This window comes from Chiloscyllium plagiosum, unplaced genomic scaffold (genome assembly GCF_037043375.1).
Source record: "Chiloscyllium plagiosum isolate Xiang-an unplaced genomic scaffold, Cpla_swu_hap1 HiC_scaffold_9, whole genome shotgun sequence".
Classification (NCBI taxonomy): domain Eukaryota; kingdom Metazoa; phylum Chordata; class Chondrichthyes; order Orectolobiformes; family Hemiscylliidae; genus Chiloscyllium; species Chiloscyllium plagiosum.
The window spans coordinates 73045725-73065181 of NW_028270147.1; the positions used below are offsets into that span (position 1 = coordinate 73045725).

The 19457-nt window shown below is 42.8% G+C and overlaps 1 protein-coding gene and 2 pseudogenes across 2 annotated transcripts in view; 1 reads left to right on the forward strand and 2 right to left on the reverse strand.

The window, feature by feature from the left end:
- Window positions 1-8610, reverse strand: part of trmt13 (tRNA methyltransferase 13) — a 38223-nt gene extending 29613 nt beyond the window's left edge. Inside the window, exons 1-2 of the mRNA XM_043699690.2 lie at window positions 8256-8610; window positions 2297-2340 (exon numbers count right to left, since the gene is read on the reverse strand). Of these exons, the coding sequence (XP_043555625.1) occupies window positions 2297-2340; window positions 8256-8408 (197 nt within the window). The 5' untranslated portion in view covers window positions 8409-8610. The remainder of the gene's footprint in view (window positions 1-2296; window positions 2341-8255) is intronic.
- Window positions 1150-1390, reverse strand: LOC122554680 (small nuclear ribonucleoprotein G pseudogene; annotated as a pseudogene).
- Window positions 8611-8704: 94 nt separating the features above from the next.
- Window positions 8705-19457, forward strand: part of LOC122554073 (spindle assembly abnormal protein 6 homolog) — a 45617-nt pseudogene continuing 34864 nt past the window's right edge. Inside the window, exons 1-3 of the transcript XR_015758007.1 lie at window positions 8705-8784; window positions 12444-12528; window positions 13492-13571. The product of XR_015758007.1 is annotated as a spindle assembly abnormal protein 6 homolog (transcript). The remainder of the gene's footprint in view (window positions 8785-12443; window positions 12529-13491; window positions 13572-19457) is intronic.

Sequence of the window (19457 nt, forward strand, 5' to 3'; positions counted from 1 at the left end):
ATGGGATTTATTCCTCTGGAACTAACTTCAAAATCTTGAATACTCTTATTTCCTTTGGATAGGACAGTTTTTTTTTCTTCCAATGAAACAGAGTCTCAATGTCTTTTCAAATTTTAAACTTTGACATTAACATTCCTTCTTGTCATCCTTTTGATATTACATAAAAAGGCTTTTTTGTAGTCCTGAAGCTTCAACAAATTTTAATTATTCATTATTTGTCCTCTTATTTTAACAATCCAAGCACAAGTCTGTTCTCTGGAATAACCAGAGTACTTACTACACCAAGAAGCATGTATTGTGTGACATTTTAAGAGCTATTTGGCAAAAAGGCTTTTACCCCTTAGATATCTTATTAATTCTATTTCTTCCTGGCATCTATATACAGTAGTATTTCACTGCCTCTATCGTTGCTACAGTACAATTATATGTTCAAGATATTTGCATATTTAATACTTCGTTGAGCCCATTGTTTCAGTAGTTTCATCCAGTAGTGGGTGCTATCTGTAATGGGATCACATAATCCCCATCCTCCATATGCTTTAAACACTCAAATCAGATAGCTAATTGCCTTTCCTTATTGCTCTTTGCTCAAATTTTCTTCGATTCTTTTTTGTTTAAATGAAATTTGTTTCTAATATAAAGGTAACTGTTCACTACTAAATAAGACAGTGAACTCCAGTTGTTGTGCAATATCACGACCTTGCAAAGGACAGAAGGAAGAAAGTACTTGTATCTATATGTCCCTTATTTCATACCTAAGAAAAGCCCAAAATGTTACTTACAACAAATCATATTTAAACTGAAACAAATTCCAGTATATAATCAACCATAAGCATTTTGCACAAAGCAAGAAACCAAACAAGCAAAAAAACAAATGCTCAGTTAATCAGTTTCTGATGGTGGCTACTGTGAACAAAGAATACTACCAAGGATTTCTCTTTCTTTTTGTTAAAAACAGATTTAATGTCTTGTAGGTCACCCAAGTACAAAATTATAAATTCACAAATTAGTTATGCTGCACCATATTAACTTTGAACAAATCACCTTCAAGCACAAAAACTAAGAACATACGTTGCATAGCTCACACCATTCTGTGTGGATTCATCAAGTTCATGTCATTCTTTCAGAATAACGCTGTCTTCACAACACTTATTTTAAGGCTTCCAGCAGAATAATGCTGTTCTCTCAATAATCAACATGCCAATGTTGTTGTGCTGTCCACCAAGGGATATCTCAACTGAGTCATCCACCACAAGATTCATAAAGAGGTCAAAACCATGCAGAATTCCTTGTACAGGCCTCTCACCATTCAGTTTCAGTGAAGTTTCTTGTCCATGAGCTTCTTCAGCTCAGCGGGTGCACTTTACTCACGGTCCTGGTCTTGTTCCATTTCCCTATCCCCGTATCAGTTGAAGCAAACACTCAGAGACAGAGTATGGCTTTACCTCCTTCATCTTTATTCCGGGCCCTGGAGGGAGAGAGAACGATTGCCCATGTGCACAGAGACATGAGTTCTCAGACCTCTCTTGAACAGCAGATTCTTAATGAATTATATAGTCACTTATAGGGAGCAGCATCCAAATAAGGCAACATCTATATTGATTGGGTGACCGTTACAATCACCGAGCATCAACAGTAAAGATTAAGCCATCTGGCGTTATACAATGAATTTTCTTAAACTTGTTAACTGGCTTTTAAAAGCCAGATGAATGCTTTTTCACCTCGTTAAATAGCTCTACATAAGGAATGCTTTTTCACCTCGTCAGCCCACTACCCTTGCAAACCTACATCCAGAACCTCAACCTGAGCTACAAATCTGCTCAAAATCCACTACCCTTGGCTCCAGCACCTCATTGTTTACTGCAAGTTCTTATCTGATCCAAATCATGCTAGCTGAGCCTTTGTCTCACAAAGCCCAAAATTTAACTTTTTCACTGCTCATATCTCATACACTCTCATCGGGTCCACTGTTCTCTAAAATGCTAGTATATTCATGTGTTTTAATATGTTCTGTAAATGCCCTTTTCTTAATAGTGCATTTGGATTTTCAATATTGACCTAAACCTGTAATATGGCAGTCAGAACTTCAGTTTAACAGGGTCTCATACCCAGGATCACATTCTCTGACTATTTTACAAGAGTATCTCCTAACTTTTATATTCAAGTAATGGAGTAGGATTCTAATCCATAACTTTTGCAATTGCAGTGACAGTGCTACCAATTGAGTCAAGCTGACCACTTAGTTCATCTTTAATATAGTTAAGACATACACACAGTGATTAATTTTTGCACTTACTGTTTTGGGTCAAGCGGACATGGAATTCTTCTCTGTTTGTCACCCTGCAAGGAATTTTTAAAAAAAAATTAACTTGAATATGTGCACTGATGAAACTTTTGTCCCCTTAGGAAATTGATAACTAACAACTGTTAGATCCCTATTTTTCAATTCTTGATCCATATTGATCAGTGCTTTCATAACGTTTTTCAGACCTAGTGAAAATTGTTCACATTTTTGTGCAGTTACAGGGTTAACTCATTACATAAATCTCAAATTAAATTGTGGGTGAACTGCAAAGTCTTACAAATGAAAATAAAGATGACAAAATGCATAATTTTTGATGCTCACTAAAACCTGCGAACTTTTGCTATTAACTTAACAATCAGTTTTTCATAAGACAGGAATAAGACCATCAGTAGAGAGGATAAATCATCAGCAGCAAAATTAATATTGCAGAATTAGTTTGCTTCAGCATTATCAGGAAGACAAATCAGGTATAATTATAACTAATGGATAATTAGTTAGCTGCAAGACAGAAAGCAGAGAGTAAAAAGCAGAGAGTAGTAAAAAGAGCAGAGCGTATTCAGAACTGTGGGGGGTCCACAAGGTTTTGTGCTTGAATCACTGTTGTTAACAATTTATGTAAACAATTAGAATTTGGAATAAGAAACACAACTTATAAATTTGTAGCCAACACCAAACTGGGGGTTTAGTTGGAAAAGTAAATCACCACTTAAAGACTGTGGTTGCGCTAGTGAAAAATGCAACTTTAAGTGAAACAACTTTAAACAGAAACCATTGAAAAATCTGTAGTTAGGTGTTACGAATCCTTTCTCACCAGAACATAAAATCAGAACAGTATAGTCAATAGTTAAAATGATATACAAAGGAACCTCAATTATCTGAATGACACGAACGGGGAGTATTTTGTTCAGATAATTGAATGCCGGAAAACACAATTTAGCCAAGCACTGGGACCTTGCGATCTTGTTTGGATAATCTGAAATGCAAATAATTGACGTTCAGATAATCAAGGTTCCTCTGTACTTTCTTTTGTTCTTCCAATTCATTTAGATTTTTATTTTCCAGAGCTTACATAGCCTCCTGATTCATACTTAAATCAAACAATTCACATTTCTCAAATTGGAGTTAATTTACAAAACAAGCTTCTTCATGTTTATTAATATTTCAAAAGGAGTTGGACAGTTACTTGAAGATGGAAGAAAGTATGGACTGCAGGTGCTGGAGATCAGAGTTGAGAATATGGTGCTGGAAAAGCACAGCAGGTCAGGCAGCATCCGAGGAGCAGAAGAATCGATGTTTCGGGCATAAAGGGATAAAGGGCTTATGCCCGAAGCATCGATTCTCCTGCTTCTCAGATACTGCCTGATGTGCTGTGCTTTTCTAGCACCACACACTGAAGTTGCATGAAGATGACAAACACACAAGATTACAGACAAAAACAGTGAGGTCAGCAGTCTAAAACTTTATGAGGTCATAAACATTTTGTTTAATCTGCCCCAGAGAATGGAGGATGGCCAATCATTCATAACATTCAAGAAAATTTAATGGATTATTGGGTACTAAATGAATCAGGGAATATGGCTAGAAGAGCACTGAAGTAGGTGATTAACTGAATTTTACTAATTAGCACAACAGACTTCAATGGCCTACATATCACATTTCTTACAAGCTGTACACTGTACTGAAAGCTTTTATGATTGTCTCCTTGTAACTCATTGTAAATTTCCTCATTTATCAATTATACCAGACAAGATAAATGTTTACAGTGGATCTTTTGTAAAGGCTTAATTTGTCAGCCATGCTACGTTTGTAGTACTCATACTGAAGTCTCAAGGTTTCAAGTTCAAGTTTCTTGCTAGCACAAAAGTCAGAATCATAGAAAACAGAATCTGAAGTAGGCCATTCAGTACGATCATGGCTGATTAAGCATTGAGCCCGGGAGTTCATTCGGTAGAGCATCAGATTTTAGCAATGAGCCTGGGTAGCTCAGTTGGTACAGCATCAGACTTTTAGCAATGATCCTTCAACTCAGCACCTTGTTGCTACTTTCTCCCCATACCATTTGGTCCATTTAAGAATTATATGCAACTCCTTCTTGAAAATTCAAAGCTGACAGTCGACTGTAAACATAGATTCATAGCCCCACCAGACTATAGGGCTGCTCTCTCAATTGAGAGAGATAAATGATGTTTATTTAACCTGTGGGTTACTTTACTCAGGCGAAGATAATGATTGGGGAAGGACAGTCCTTCATGGTGATTTTAACTAGTGCAGCAATTCAGCCATGTCGTTGGCATGCCTCAGTGTCGGAGATGCCCAACTTTTAGATGAAAAGATAAACCAGGACCCATTTGCCCTTCAAGTGATTGCAAAAGTCACTATACTATTTCAAGAAGGGGAGTTATCCTTGGTATCTTAGTTAATACTTGACAATCTATCAATATTAAAAAAAAACAAGATTATTTGGTCATTATCACTGTTACATTATTCATAACGAAAAGGAAGTCCTTATTATGTGTAATATATATCCTATAGTGCCACATATATATCAGTGGTTAGAGACAAAAAAACTGCAGAAGCTGGAATCCAATGGAGACAAGCAGGAGGCTGGAAGAACACAGCAAGCCAGGCAGCATCAAGAGGTGCAGAAGTCGAAGTTTTGGGTGTAACTCTTCTTCAGGCCTGGGAGTGGGTGTGGGGCAAGCTGCAGATAGAGGGGGAGACGAGGGCAGGATGGTGGTGGGGATAGATGAAGACAGGTAGAGGGTAGAACTTAGTTGTCAATGGGAGGAATGAATCTGGTTGGGGCGGGGCTAGGAAGGGAGTCAGGGAATGTGGAGGGAGGTTATTTGAACTTGGAGGACTCAAATGTTGACTTCTCTAGGCTGTAGGGTGCCAGGTGGAAAAGGAGCTGTGGTTTGTTTTAGCAATGTTTTAGCCAAGGATGGTTATGTTGTAAAGGGAGTGGTTGGGGGAATTGAAATAGGCGGAGACTGGGAGGTCCAGTCGGTCCTTGCAGACCCAGCTGCGATGCTCGGTGAACTGTTCCCTAAGTTTACGTTCGGTTTCCCCAAAAGGGAGAAGACCACATGAGGAGCACCTGATGCAATAAACTAGGTTTGAAGAGAGCTGAAAATGTGTTGCTGGAAAAGCGCAGCAGGTCAGGCAGCATCCAGGAGAATCGACGTTTCGGGCATAAGCCCTTCTTCAGGAATGAGGAAAGTTTGTCCAGCAGGCTAAGTTTGAAGAGAGGCAGGTGAACCTCTGTCTCACCTGGAAGGACTGTTTGTATGGAGGTAAGGGGAATGGTGTACCAGCAGATTTTGCATCTTTTCTGGTCGCAGAGGAAGGTGCCTGGAGGTTCAGTGGCTAGGGTGGCGTGAACCAAGGACTGTTGGAGGGAACGGTCCTTGCGGAAGGCAGAGAGGGTTGGGGAGGGAAAGATGTTCTTCATGGTGGGGTCTATTTGGAGTTGGCGGAAGTGTTTCAGGATGATGCATTGGGTGTAGAGACTGGTGGGGTGGTAGGTGAGGACAAGGGGGACTCTGTCTTTATTGCGTTGGGGAGTGGTTAGAGCCATGGAACGGGGAATAATAATGTCTTATCAGTCATAAACACAGCATCAACAAATAGACTGGATTAAGCCTCCTGCATGTTTAGTCTGAGGTGTGATTATTGTCAAAAAGTGTGGCAGCAGAAAAGCACAGCAGGTCAGGCAGCATCTGATGAGCAGAAGAATTGATGTTTCGGGCATAGGCCCTTCATCAGGAATGTGATGGAAGGTGCCAGGAGAGGAAGGTGGGTTGGCAAGAGGAGTGGACCTAATGAGGGAGTTGTGGAGGGAATGGTCTTTGCTGAATGCTGATAGGGATGGGGAGGTACATTCTCATCCTCTCTCCACAAGGACCCACATTGAAGAAGTTCTCTTCCTCCCTCCCCACCCCTATGCAGAGACAATTCCATCCCCGACTCCCTCGTTAGGTCTACGCCCCCCACCAACCCACCCTCCACTCCTGGCACCATCTCTTGCTGCCGCAAGAGGTGTAAAACCTGCGCCCATACCTCTCCCCCTCACCTCCATCCAAGACCCCAAATGATCTTTCCACATACAGCAGAGATTTTCCTGCAAATCCAAACATCTCATCTACTGTGTCCATCGCTCTTGTTGTGGTCTCCTCTACATTTGGAGACAGAACGTGGAACATTTCAGACATCTCTGGGACACAGCCCACAGGCCTGTGACCAACCACTTCAACTCCCCCTCCCACTCCACCAAGGTGATGCAAGTCCTGGGACCCCTCTACCACCAAATCCTAGCCACCCGAGGCCTAGAGGAAGAATGCTTAATCTCTTGCCTTGGGATCCTCCAACCACACAACATCAACATCAATTTCACCCAGTTTCCACATCACCCCTCCTCCCTCCTCATCCCCATTCAACTCTCCAACTTGGCACCATCCTCTTGAACTGTCCTACCTGTCCATCTTCCTCCCCACCTATCAGCTCCATCCTCTGCTCCGACCTATCACCATCACATCCCCACCTCATCTACCTATCCTCTTCCCAACTTCCTTCCCCCAGCATCACTCCTCCCTCCAATTTATCTCTCAGCCCCCTTCCTTCCACCTACATTCCTGATGAAGGGCTTATGCCTGAAATGTGGACTCTCCCGCTCCATGCCATTTACAAGTTTGCTGATGACACCACCATAGTTGGTTGAATCTCAGATAGCAACGAAACAGACTACAGAGGGGAGGTATAAGACCTGGAAAAATGATGCACTGAGAACAACCTAGTTCTCAATGCCAGCAAAACCAAGGAACTCATTATTGACTTTCGGTGGGACGTTACTCATGCCCCCCTACACATTAACAGCACAGAGGTGGAACGATTGGAGAGTGTCAAGTTCTTGGAAGTGGTCATCAACAACAAGCTTTCTTGGACTTTTCACATGGACGCACTGGTTTATAAAGGCCCAACAACATCTCTTCTTCTTCAAGCAGCTGAGAAAATTTAGCATAATGTAAATACCCTTGCCAACTTTTATAGGTGTGCCATCGAGAGCATTCTACCTGGTATGGCAACTGTACCATTCATAATCGGAGACGGTTAGAGAGTGGTGAACTCGGCCCGGACAATCACAAAGGCCAACCTCCCAACTACAGAATCCATCTACAAGGCCCGCTGTCAAGGAAAGGCTGCCAACATTCTCAAAGATCTATCTCACCCTGGCAATGCTTTTCTATAACCTCTGCCATCGGAGAGAACGCACAGAGGCCTGAAGACATGCATCTGCTGGTTTCGAAACAATTTCCATCCTACTGTTGTTAGAATACTGAATGGACTCACAAATTCTTAGCATTCGGAATACCTGTGTTTTGGTTTTTGTCGCTGTTTACCTATTATTTAGTTATCTTTGCTATTTAACTAAGTGACCTGCCTATATTGCTCGCAAGACAAAGCTTTTTACTGTGCCTTGGTACGCGTGACAATAAATTCAATTCAATTCAATTCCTCAGATGCTGCCAGACCAGCTGTGCTTTTCCAGTGCCACACTTTTCGACTCTGATCTCCAGCATCTGCAGTCCTCACTTTCGCCTGAGGTGTAATTATTTCCAAGTTATGGAAATATAACAATCATATTGCTGTTTAAGGAAGCTTGCTGTTAACAAATTAACTAACGTGTCATACGTGTAAGTCGATTTCCAATGTGCTGACGATTAGAATTTAGAATAGCTTTTAGAATAACAACAGGAAATGCTGAACAATCTCAGCAAATCTGGCAGCATCTTATGGAGAGAGAAACAGAGTTAACATTTCGAGTTCGATATGACATTTTCAGAATGGTTTTGAGATGTTCAATGGTGAAAAACGCCATATACAAATGTATTTAGAGTGATTATGGAGGATAACTGCTGATTTTCCTTTTCTAATGATGAAGGAATTGCCATACCTCACTATCTGATGCAGCATTCGCATGTTCCCCACAAAGGCGTTTCCCTTTTGCAACAATCATTTTGCAATATCTCTTCTTCTTTTCCACAAAGTACCCGCATCGCCCAGGCAGAGGCGCCTGGATGCCATCTGCAGTCCTCTCACTGGCCATGTTGGCAGCGATTCCTTAAAGAAGCACACGGAGTGTTGTGTGCGAGGTATCCCACTTTCCAGATTGTTCCCCCAGCACACAATTACTCACACCGAAATAAAGCGCACTAAGATCTCGGAGGTGGGTCAGCGAGTAACTTAATAGCTACTATATTCTGACAACCAGACGTCCTCAACGTTAACACCCACAGACCTGGACCAGCTTCGACAGAGGGTGCACGCGGGGGTCAAAGTTCAGAGGGTGACCCCGCCTCCAGCACTAACGGCCGTGAGCGAGGCTGAGGCGCCAAATTTGAAATGTGGAGATTCCGCCATAGCCGGCAGCTTTTCAGTGAGATTGTGAGGGTCGCCATCCGGCACAAAGACTGCGAGGAGAGGTAAAGTGGCCACTCCTCGGCCTGGCTGTGGCTGGGGGGTCCGATCAGTGACTGCCACCTCTCCTCACGGTATCAACCCTCCCTTTGGGAATGGTAACCCGCTGGGTTGTTTTAAATTGTGGAGCCCGGATTATTTCACATCATATGTCATGTTTTAAATGTCTTTTAGACGTGGTCTGCCTCACGGTCGGTGAAGTTTCTGCCCATTTATGCACGCTGCAATAATCAAATGTTACATTTTAATGCGTAACGCCGTTAAAACGAATACAACCATTGAGTATGAGATCAGTTTCTTGTTATTGTTAACGCAGAACTTATAGATTCCGGACGTTAGGATTTGTGGTGTTTTAAAATAGAATCTGCAATATTCCGTATCATCACAAAGGCACCATAGCGATTGTCTTGAAAAATACATCTCAGTCTCACCACTGTGTAGAGCACTGACTGGATGATTAGAGGAACCTCGATTATCCGAATAACAATTATTCGAATATTGGATTATCCGAATATCACTGATGTGTTTCCAACACTGATCGCATCTTTTGTTTACAGTGATGAAAAGTGAACTCGGGGCTTACTGAAATGCTGCCAGTCCTGAACATGGATAGAAGCCCAGGCACCGTCTCCAAATGACTGACCACCCGCCGCCCCCATCTCTCTCTCTCTCTCTCTCTTCCCCCCACACTTTCCCTGGAGCTCTACTATAGGGGTGTACTCTGAATTCCCCCTTTCCCAGATAATCTCTTCAACATTGTCCTGTACGGAGCAAAGGTGGAACCTGTCAAAAAGGTGTACGTATATGTGTATGTGTGTACTATTTGGAGACTTACCCCCCTCCCCAACCCCAAAAGGCAGCAGCAACATCAGTCTTGGTGTCCAGTCCAGCTGCCCCAGAGAAGGGGGTGATGGCGTTGGGGGGGACAAGAGGGTGGTGGCGTATGCGTTTGGGGGAGCGCGGACGGGGGTGTGGTGTGGGCTGGGGTGGCAGTATTGGATGGGGATGGGTTGGGGCTGGGGCGGAGTGCTGCTACCTAGTCTCTTGAATGCGGAGCGGGCTTAAGTGAAAGCTCAGAGCCCCAGAGGAAAGGCATTGAATTAATTAACTATCTCCTGTGGAGGAACTAGTGGAAGACTATTGAAAGAGCACATTTCATTATATTCTATTCCACTTGTAACCTGCTGTACAGCATTCCAGTTGCTATCACTGCACTGTATAAATTCCACAACAACATGAGGTCCCAGATAAATGAGGAAGGCATCTTAAACAGAACATCTCAGCTCCAGCCCATCCCTGCCAGTGCTCCACTCCTGCTATCAAGAGGCCTGGACTCTATCCCACACCCACCTCATTTTCACAACTCACTTCCTGAACCTCAAGTAACAATACCAAGGTGGGTGGGGGGGATGATCATGTCTCCCGAGTGAATAAAAATATTAAGGATTCTTCAGAAATGAGACCAGGAATTCAGATACTTTCCCTTGGCAGCCAGAAAAATGGCCCATTCTCACCTTTAGGAATAGTATTTGTTATATGAATGTAGGTTTACAGGCAGCCGTTGGGTTACAAATGGGTGTAGGTCAGCATGCCATTTGCCTTCATAGCAAGTACCTAAACCACATGTTGCTTTGAGTGACCTTTATATCTCAAGATTTCTCTATCTATCACCATTTTTTAAAAAACGGTGCCGTTCTGAATTTTACCCCTGATGTGGACAACTTCATATTTGTCCACATTATATTGCAATACATGCGTTTGTACACTTACTAAGCCTGTGTAAATCACCTTGAAGCCTTTGCACTTTTCACCACTTGCAATCCCACCTAGTTTTCCCACCCAGCAAATTTGGAAATATTATGTTTGATTCCAAGTTGTTCATATATTGTAAATAGCTAAGGCCTGAGCACTGATCCTTGCAGCATCTGTGAAGGGGAAGGTTTGGAGATGAATGGTGTGATCAACTATAGTATACTGGAAAACATCCTGTTTGTTATCCATCTGAAACCATTAAGCTTCCGGAGCATTGGATGGAATAATGAAGAGCGGAAGTGGGTACTGCAGATGCTGGAGATTAGAGTCCAGATTAGGGTGGTGCTGTAAAAGCACAGCAGGTCAGGCAGCATCCGAGAAGCAGGAAAATTGACATTTTGGGCAGGAGCCCTTCATTAGGAATGAGGCTGGGGTAAGGTAGCTGAGAATGCAATAGGTGGATGGAGGTGGGGGTGAAGGTGATAGGTTGGAGAAGAGGGTGGAGCGGATAGGTGGGAAGGAAAATTGACGGATAGGACAGTTCATTTGGATGGTGCTGAACTGAAAGGTTGGAACTGGGATAAGGTTGGGGGAGGGCATCTGGTGGTAAGATAGTGTCGATGGAGGAGGCCCAGGACCTGCATGTCCTCAGCAGAGTGGGGGAGGGAGTTGAAATGTTTGGCCATGATGCAGTGGGGTTGATTGGTGTGAGTGTCCTGGAGATGTTCTCTGAAGCGGTCTGTGAGTGTGCAGTCAGTCTCCCCAATGTAGAGGAGACTGCATCAGCAGCAATGGATACAGTAAATGGCGTGTGGAAGTGCAGATGAAGCTTTGATGGATGTGGAAAGCTCCTTTAGGGCCTTGGACGGAGATGAAGAGGGAGGTGTGGGTGCAGGTTTTGCAATTCCTGTGGTAGCAGGGAAAGGTGACAGGAGGGGATGGTGTGCTGTTGGGGGGCGTGGACCTAACCAAGTAGTCGCAGAGAGAACAGTCTTTATGGAAACTGGATAGAGAAATATATCTCTGGTGGTGGAGTGCATTTGTAGGTGGCAGAAATGTCAGCGGATGATACAATGTATACGGAGGTTGGTGGGATGGAAGGTGAGGATTGGGGGGGGGGGGTCTGTCCTTGTTGCGATTGGAGGGGTGGAGTTCAAGGACGGAGGTGCGAGACGTAGATGAGATGTATTGGAGGACATCTTCAACCACTTGGGAGGGAAATTGCAGTCTTTAAAGAAGGCGGCCATCTGGTGTGTTCTGTGGTGGAACTGGTCCTCCTGGGAGCAGATGCAGTGGAGGCAGAGGAATTGGAATACGGGATAGCATTTTTGCAGGAGGCAGGGTGGGAGGATGTGGGATCCAGGTAGCTGTGGGAGTCGGTGGGTTTGTAGAAAATGTCATTGTTAATTCGGTCACCGTTGTTGGAGATGCAGAGGTCTGGGAAAGGGAGAAATGTATCAGAGATGGTTCACGTGAATTTAAGGTTAGGGTGGAATGTGTTGGTGAACTGTTCAACCTCCTCATGGGAGCACAAAGTGGTGCCAATACAGTCATCAACATAACAGAGGAAAAAGTGGGGAGTGCTGCCAGTGTAACTCCGAAAGATAGATTGTTCTACGTAGCCAACAAAGCGACAGACATAGCTGGGGGCCGATGCGGGTGCCCAAGTCTACCCCTTTTGTATGGAGGAAGTGGGAGGATTCAAAGGGAATAATGAAGGTCCTGTTAATGAGCATGTTAGTTCATCAATAACACTGCATCATGACTTGCCTACCTCAAGTACCATGTTAACTGTTTTTAATCTTCTATCAGCAGGTATATCAACTTCATGCTGTGTTAATCTTAAAAAGACGTAATTTTTCCAAAAAAAAAAGGAATTGTTTTTTAATTTAAAAAAAACATTTATTTGCAGGCAAACAAGTATTCGGGTAACTGTTGAGCTGCATTGTGCATCTAATCCTGCTTACAAAGGTCAGTGTGTTTTAATTTAAAAAAAGGTTGGCCTTCTTGTGTGTTAAATGCTTTATCTTGTGCTTTGAGCCAAAACTTACATGTTGAGATCCTGTTCTGGAGTATCTGTGCATACATTGAGTTTCTTTATCCTCCTCTCTATGTAATGCTCTTTAACTTCTTACATACTGTAGTATTTTATTTATTTCTGCACTTAGTGGGTTATCAAATGCAGCTCTCTAGCCTAATGTCTAAGACCTTTCTCTTATCACATTCATTATGGATGAGTATCTTTGCTCTTACTGATGTCAGCATCATGTCATCCCTTAATCGTCATCATTGACAGGAATCCAATTAAACCACAGAATATAATTCAGATATCTGAAATTTCCTTATTTACTACAATCTTCTGTCTAAGGATACTTACCAAAAGATTTGCTATCTGGTTTTAATTCCTAACTAAGATGGACATTACCAACCTTTACGTATTAGATTTCACAGTAACTGCCATGAAAACATTTTTTTAAAGAGGGCATCACAATTGAGTCCATTTTCTTACCTCCATCCGATACCCATATCACTAATTTTATCATTTATAGAGTTGCTCATGCATGAACACTTGGGTGCTGTCAGCCGTAGGTTGGCTGACCTGTTGAAGCTCACTTCAGTGAAATGAGTTCTAGAATGATAAGTGGCCAAGCCCAATTTTTATTTTCTAATATGGTCCAGAAATATAAATTTAAATAACAAAAAAAACCCAAATACCTGATAAGGCTGGAAATCCTAAAGAAAAACAAATTGCTGGGAAAATGCTGTAGGTCTGGCAGCATCTGTGGAGAGAAAGCCGAGTTAATGTTTCTGGTCCAGTAACCCTCATTCAAATACACACATTATCAGATTTATACCAATGGGAGTAAATGTAAGTATTTTTGCTATGTTGGCGTACAACTGCGACCATTAACACTGCTAACCAGTGGATCAACTTAAGCAAATTAATTTTTTAATTGCAGGATTTGGTAGTCTGATTAACAGCTGATTCAGATCCATTTTTTCTTTATAACTTAATAGTTACAGAAGAAGATTTTCAGAGGTAAGCAATGGTTTGCTTATTTATTGTATTTAGTGGTATAGTTTGAGATTAGATTATAGCCAAGTTTAAAAATATAATGTCTTGTAAATGTAATGTTATGTTCATAATTGTTTTTCTCCTAAAGCAGTCATGAGTATTTACTTTCTGTTTGGTATTTTCATGTGCCATCAGTGTGTTCGTAATGTATAGTTCTCAGTACTGCCATAATTGTAATTTTTTTCAAACTATTTACTTAAACTTTAGTCAATATTTTTTCAGTCGTTAGAAACAACTGAATAAATTGGTATTTTTCTGATTGATAGAATGTGACAAGTAAAATATTACTTAAATATGAATGATTACAGAATTCAAAGGTGCAGTGGGATTTAGGTGCTTTATCACAGGAGTCCCAAAAAGTTAGTATGCAAGTAGAACAAGTAATAAAAGGCTAATGAATGCTATCCTTTTCTGCAAGAGGAATTGAACATAAAATAAGGATGTTCTGCATTAGTTATTCAGGGAGTTGGTGAGATCGCATCTCAATGTGGTTTTTGACCTCCTTTATTTGAGGAAATGGTTCAGAAGGTTTTTTAGATTGATATCTTGAATGAGTGGATTCTGTTATGAGACAAGTTTGGACAAATTGAGCTCATTTCCAATTGTGCTCAGAAGAATGAAGGCTGACTTGATTGAAGTCTGTAAAAGCTTGAACAATCTCAACAAAGTGGACATGAAAAGGGATGTTTTCTCTTGTGGTTGAGCCAAGAACTAGGGGGCATTGTTTTGACATTAGATATCTTCTCATCTCTATCTTATCAGAAAATTCTGAGGGTTATGTGACCTTTGACAATAGACAATAGGTGCAGGAGTAGGCCATTCTGCCCTTCGAGCCTTCATCACCATTCAATATGATCATGGCTGATCATCCTTAATCAGTATCCTGTTCCTGCCTTATCTCCATAATCCTTGATTCCACAATCCTTGAGAGCTCTATCCAACTCTTTCTTAAATGAATCCAGAGACTGGGCCTCCACTGCCCTCTGGGGCAGAGCATTCCACACAGCCACCACTCTCTGGGTGAAGACGTTTCTCCTCATCTCTGTCCTAAATGGTCTACCCCGTATTTGTAAGCTGTGTCCTCTGGTTCGGCACTCACCCATCAGCGGAAACTTGTTTCCTGCCTCCAGAGTGTCCAATCCTTTAATAATCTTATATGTCTCAATCAGATCTCCTCTCAGTCTTCTAAACTCAAGGATATTCAAGCCCAGTCGCTCCAGTCTTTCAGTGTAAGGTAATCCCGCCATTCCAGGAATTGACCTCGTGAACCTATGCTGCACTCCCTCAATAGCCAGAATATCTTTCTTCAAATTTGGAGACCAGAACTGCACACAGTACTCCAGGTGTGGTCTCACCAGCGCCCTGTACAGCTGCAGAAGAACCTCTTTGCTTCTATACTCAATCCCTCTTGTTATGAAGGCCAGCATGCTATTAGCCTTCTTCACTACCTGCTGTACCTGCATGCTTACCTTCATTGACTGGTGTACATTGACTGTATTGCCCCTTTACCTAAATTGATTCCATTGAGGTAGTAATCTGCCTTCCTGTTCTTGCCACCAAAGTGGATAACCATACATTTATCCACATTAAACTGCATCTGCCATGCATCTGACCACTCACCTAACTTGTCCAGGTCACCCTGTAATCTCCTAACATCCTCATCACATTTCACCCTGCCACCCAGCTTAGTATCATCAGCAAATTTGCTAATGTTATTGCTAATACCATCTTCTATATCATTAACATATATTGTAAAAAGCTGCGGTCCCAGTACTGATCCCTGCGGTACCCCACTGGTCACTGCCTGCCATTCTGAAATGGAGCCGTTTATCACTACTCTTTGCTTTCTATCAGCCAACCAACTTTCAATCCAAGTTAGAACTTTGCCCCCAATACCATGCGCCCTAATTTTGCTCACTAACCTCAAAAGCTTTCTGAAAGTCCAGGTACACTACATCTACTGGATCTCCCTCGTCCATCTTCAGAGTTACATCCTCAAAAAATTCCAGAAGATTAGTCAAGCATGATTTCCCCTTTATAAATCCATGCTGACTCTGACCTATCCTATTATTACTATCCAGATGTGTTGTAATTACATCCTTTATAATAGATTCCAGCGTCTTTCCCACCACTGAGGTCAGACTAACTGGTCTATAATTTCCTGTTTTCTCTCTCCCACCTTTCTTAAAAAGTGGTACAACATTAGCCACCCTCCAATCCGCAGGAACTGATCCCGAATCTATCGAACTCTGGAAAATAATCACCAACGCATCCACAATTTCTCGAGCCACCTCCTTCAGTACCCTGGGATGTAGACCATCAGGCCCCGGGGACTTATCAACCTTCAGACCTAACAGTCTCTCCAACACCAATTCCTGGCAAATATAAATTCCCTTAAGTTCAGGTCCTTCAGCCACTGTTACCTTAGGGAGATTGCTTGTGTCTTCCCCAGTGAACACAGATCTGAAGTACTAATTCAATTCTTCTGCCATTTCTTTGTTCCCCGTAATATATTCCCCTGTTTCTGTCTTCAAGGGCCCAATTTTTGTCTGAACCATTTTTTTGCCTTTCACATTCCTAAAAAAAAACTTTTACTATCCTCCTTTATATTATTGGCCAGTTTACCTTCGTACCTCATTTTTTCTCTGCGTATTTCCTTCTTAGTAATCCTCTGTTGTTCTTTAAAAGCGTCCCAGTCCTCCGTTTTCCCACTTATCTTTGCTTTGTTATACTTTTTCTCTTTTAACTTTATATATTTCTTAACTTCCCTCATCAGCCACGACCACCCATGCCTCCTCCTAGGATCTTTCTTCCTTTTTGGAATGAACTGATCCTGCAACTTCTGCATTATACACAGAAATATCCGTCATTGTTCCTCCACTGTCATCCCTGCTAAGGTATTGCACCATTGAACTTTGGCCAGCTCCTCCCTCATAGCTCCATAGTTCCCTTTATTCAACAGAAATATTGTCACTTCTGATTGTACCCTCTCCCTCTCAAATTGCAGATTGAAGCTTATTGTATTATGGTCACTACTTCCCAATGGCTCCTTCACTTCGAGGTCCCTGAGGCACAATACCAGATCCAGAATTGCCTTCTCCCTGGTCGGCTCCAGCACCAGCTGTTCTAAGAATCCATCTGAGGCACTCCACAAAGTCTCTTTCTTGAGGTCCAGTACCATCCTGATTCTCCCAGTCTACCTGCATGTTGAAATCCCCCATAACAACTGTAGTAATATATTTGCGACAGGCCAATTTCAGCTCCTGATTTAACATACATCCGACATCCAGACTACTGTTTGGGCGCCTGTAGATAACTCCCAAGAGAGTCTTTTTGCCCTTAGTATTTCTCAGCTCTATCCACACTAACTCTACATCCCCTGATTCTAGGTCCCCCCGCGCAAGGGACTGAATATCATCCCTTACCAGCATGGCCACCCCACCCCCTCTGCCCATCAGTCTGTCCTTACGATAGCATATGTAGCCTTGAATATTCATTTCCCAGGCCCTGTCCACTTGAAGCCACATCTCGGTTATCCCCACAATATCGTATCTGCCAATTTCCAAAAGAGCCTCAAGCTCATCCATCTTATTTCTAGTGCTTCGTGCATTCATGTATAGTATTTTTAATTTGTTACTGCCCTCACCCTTCCCATCAACTCCTATTTCACTCAACCTTACAGCATGATCCCTTTCTGAGTTTTCTGCCTCATTGATACAGTTGTCTTTCTTGACTTCCCTTGTTCTAACTTTCCCTCCAATTTCCTTCTTAAACATCCAGTTTTTTCCCCCTCCCCCCCCCCGCTACTTAGTTTAAACGTAGCTGTGTTGCAGTAGCAAACCTGCCTGCCAGAATGCTGGTTCCTAACCTATTAAGATGCAAACTGTCTCTCTTGTAGAATTTATGCTTACCACAAAACATATCCCAGTGATCCAAGAATTTAAATCCTTGCTTCCTGCACCAGTTCCCCAGCAACACGCTCAAGTCCATTATCTCCTTGTTTCTGGCCTCACCAGCCCGAGAAACTGGAAGCAAACCGGAGATAACCACCTTGGACATCCTGCTTTTCAGCCTTTTTCCTAGTTCTCCGAAGTCCCGCTGTAGTATGTTCCTCCTCTTCTTCCCGACATCATTTGTGCCGACATGTACCACCACCTCTGGCTCTTCACCTTCGTCCTTGAGGATTTCCTGCACTCTGTCTGTGATGTCTTTAACCTGGCACCAGGAAGGCAACACACCATCCTTAAGTCCCATCTGCTGCCACAAAAACCCCGGTCAGTTCCTCTCGCTATGGAGTCCCTTATTACCACGGCTCTGTGCGATGTCCGACTCTTCCGCTCTGTCTCCATGCCAACTTTTGATTGACAGACCTGGCCGCCTCGCGGACTGGCAGTGTCATCTGTCTCTACTGTTTCCAAAAGATTCAACTTGTTCCTGACAGGTACTTCGCCCGGGGTCTCTTGCACCTGTCTCCTCTCTGCCTTCCTCACCGTCTGCTCTCTTCTGGTACGATTGGTGTAATAACCTCGCTGAAGGTCTTGTCCAGAAAGATCTCGTTCTCTCGGATGAGCCTAAGGTCCTCGAGTTCTTTCATCAGTGCTGCAATATGCTCTGTCAGTAGCTGAACGTGCACACACTTTCCACACTTATACGAGCCAACACACCAGAGTCGTTGACCTCCCACATCAAGCACGTAGCACACTGAACCAGCTTGGCAGTCATGTCTTCACCCTCTTCAAATGTGGCGTAATCACTTCACTCAACCTCCTTGTCGAAGACTTCTGAGCTAAAGTCTCACTCTTCAATCCACAGGAACTTCCTTGGACTCTTTTTGGGGCAAGTCTGTGGACTTTTAATTTAGGTTAGAGGAGGAGGGAGGGAGGGAGGCCCTACTTTGTAGGACCTGGGGTCTAGAACACACCCTTTCAAATAACAATCACTTACCTTCCTGACCGGCTTTGCGCTCTGCCTTCACTTCCGCCCAGCTCCCGCCGCTCTCTGATGCGAAAAAACTCTTTTAATCAGAAAGCAGTGAAAATTGAGTCATTGAGATAGGTGCCTGTCAGGCAAGGGAATTAAAAGTTATCAGGGTAAATGGGAATATGGAATTTAAAACTATTAGTTCAGCCACGATCTTATTGAATGACAGAGAAGGTTGGAGGGACCAAATGGCCTACTTCTGTTCCTAATTTGTATGTTTATGTGCCTAAATTGCCTTCAGAGAAAAAGCAGGTTTATGAAGCTTGGTTCAAACTGAGCATTAATCCTCTTGGGATGTGGGTGTTGCTGGTTGGCCAGTGTTTATTGCCTGTCCCTAGTTGCCCTTGAGAAGGTGTTGGTGAGCTGCCTTCTTGACCTGTTAGAATTCATGTGCTGAAGGTAGACCCACAATGCCATTAAGAAGGAAATTTTAGGATTTTGACCCAGTGACAGTGAAGGAACTATGATGTATTTCTAAGTAAGGACAGTGAGTGGCTTGAACGTAACTTGCAGGCAGTGGTGTTCCCATGTATTTACTGCCCTTATCCTTCTAGATGGAAGTGGTAGTGTGTTTGGAAGGTGCTAAGGATCTTTGGTAAATTTCTGCCGTGCATCTTCCATATAGTACACATTGTTGCTCCTGAACATTAGTGTTGGAGGGCATGGATGTTTGTGAATGTGGTGCTAGACAAGCTGACTACTTTGTCCTAGATGGTGTCAAGTTTCCTGAATGTTGTTGGATCTGCTGTCATCCAGACAGGTGGGAAGTATTCCATCATGCTCCTAACCTGTGCCTTGTGGATAGTGGACAGTAGGTGAGTTACACAGTGTAGTATTTCTAGCTTCTGATTTGCTCTTGTAGTTGTTGTT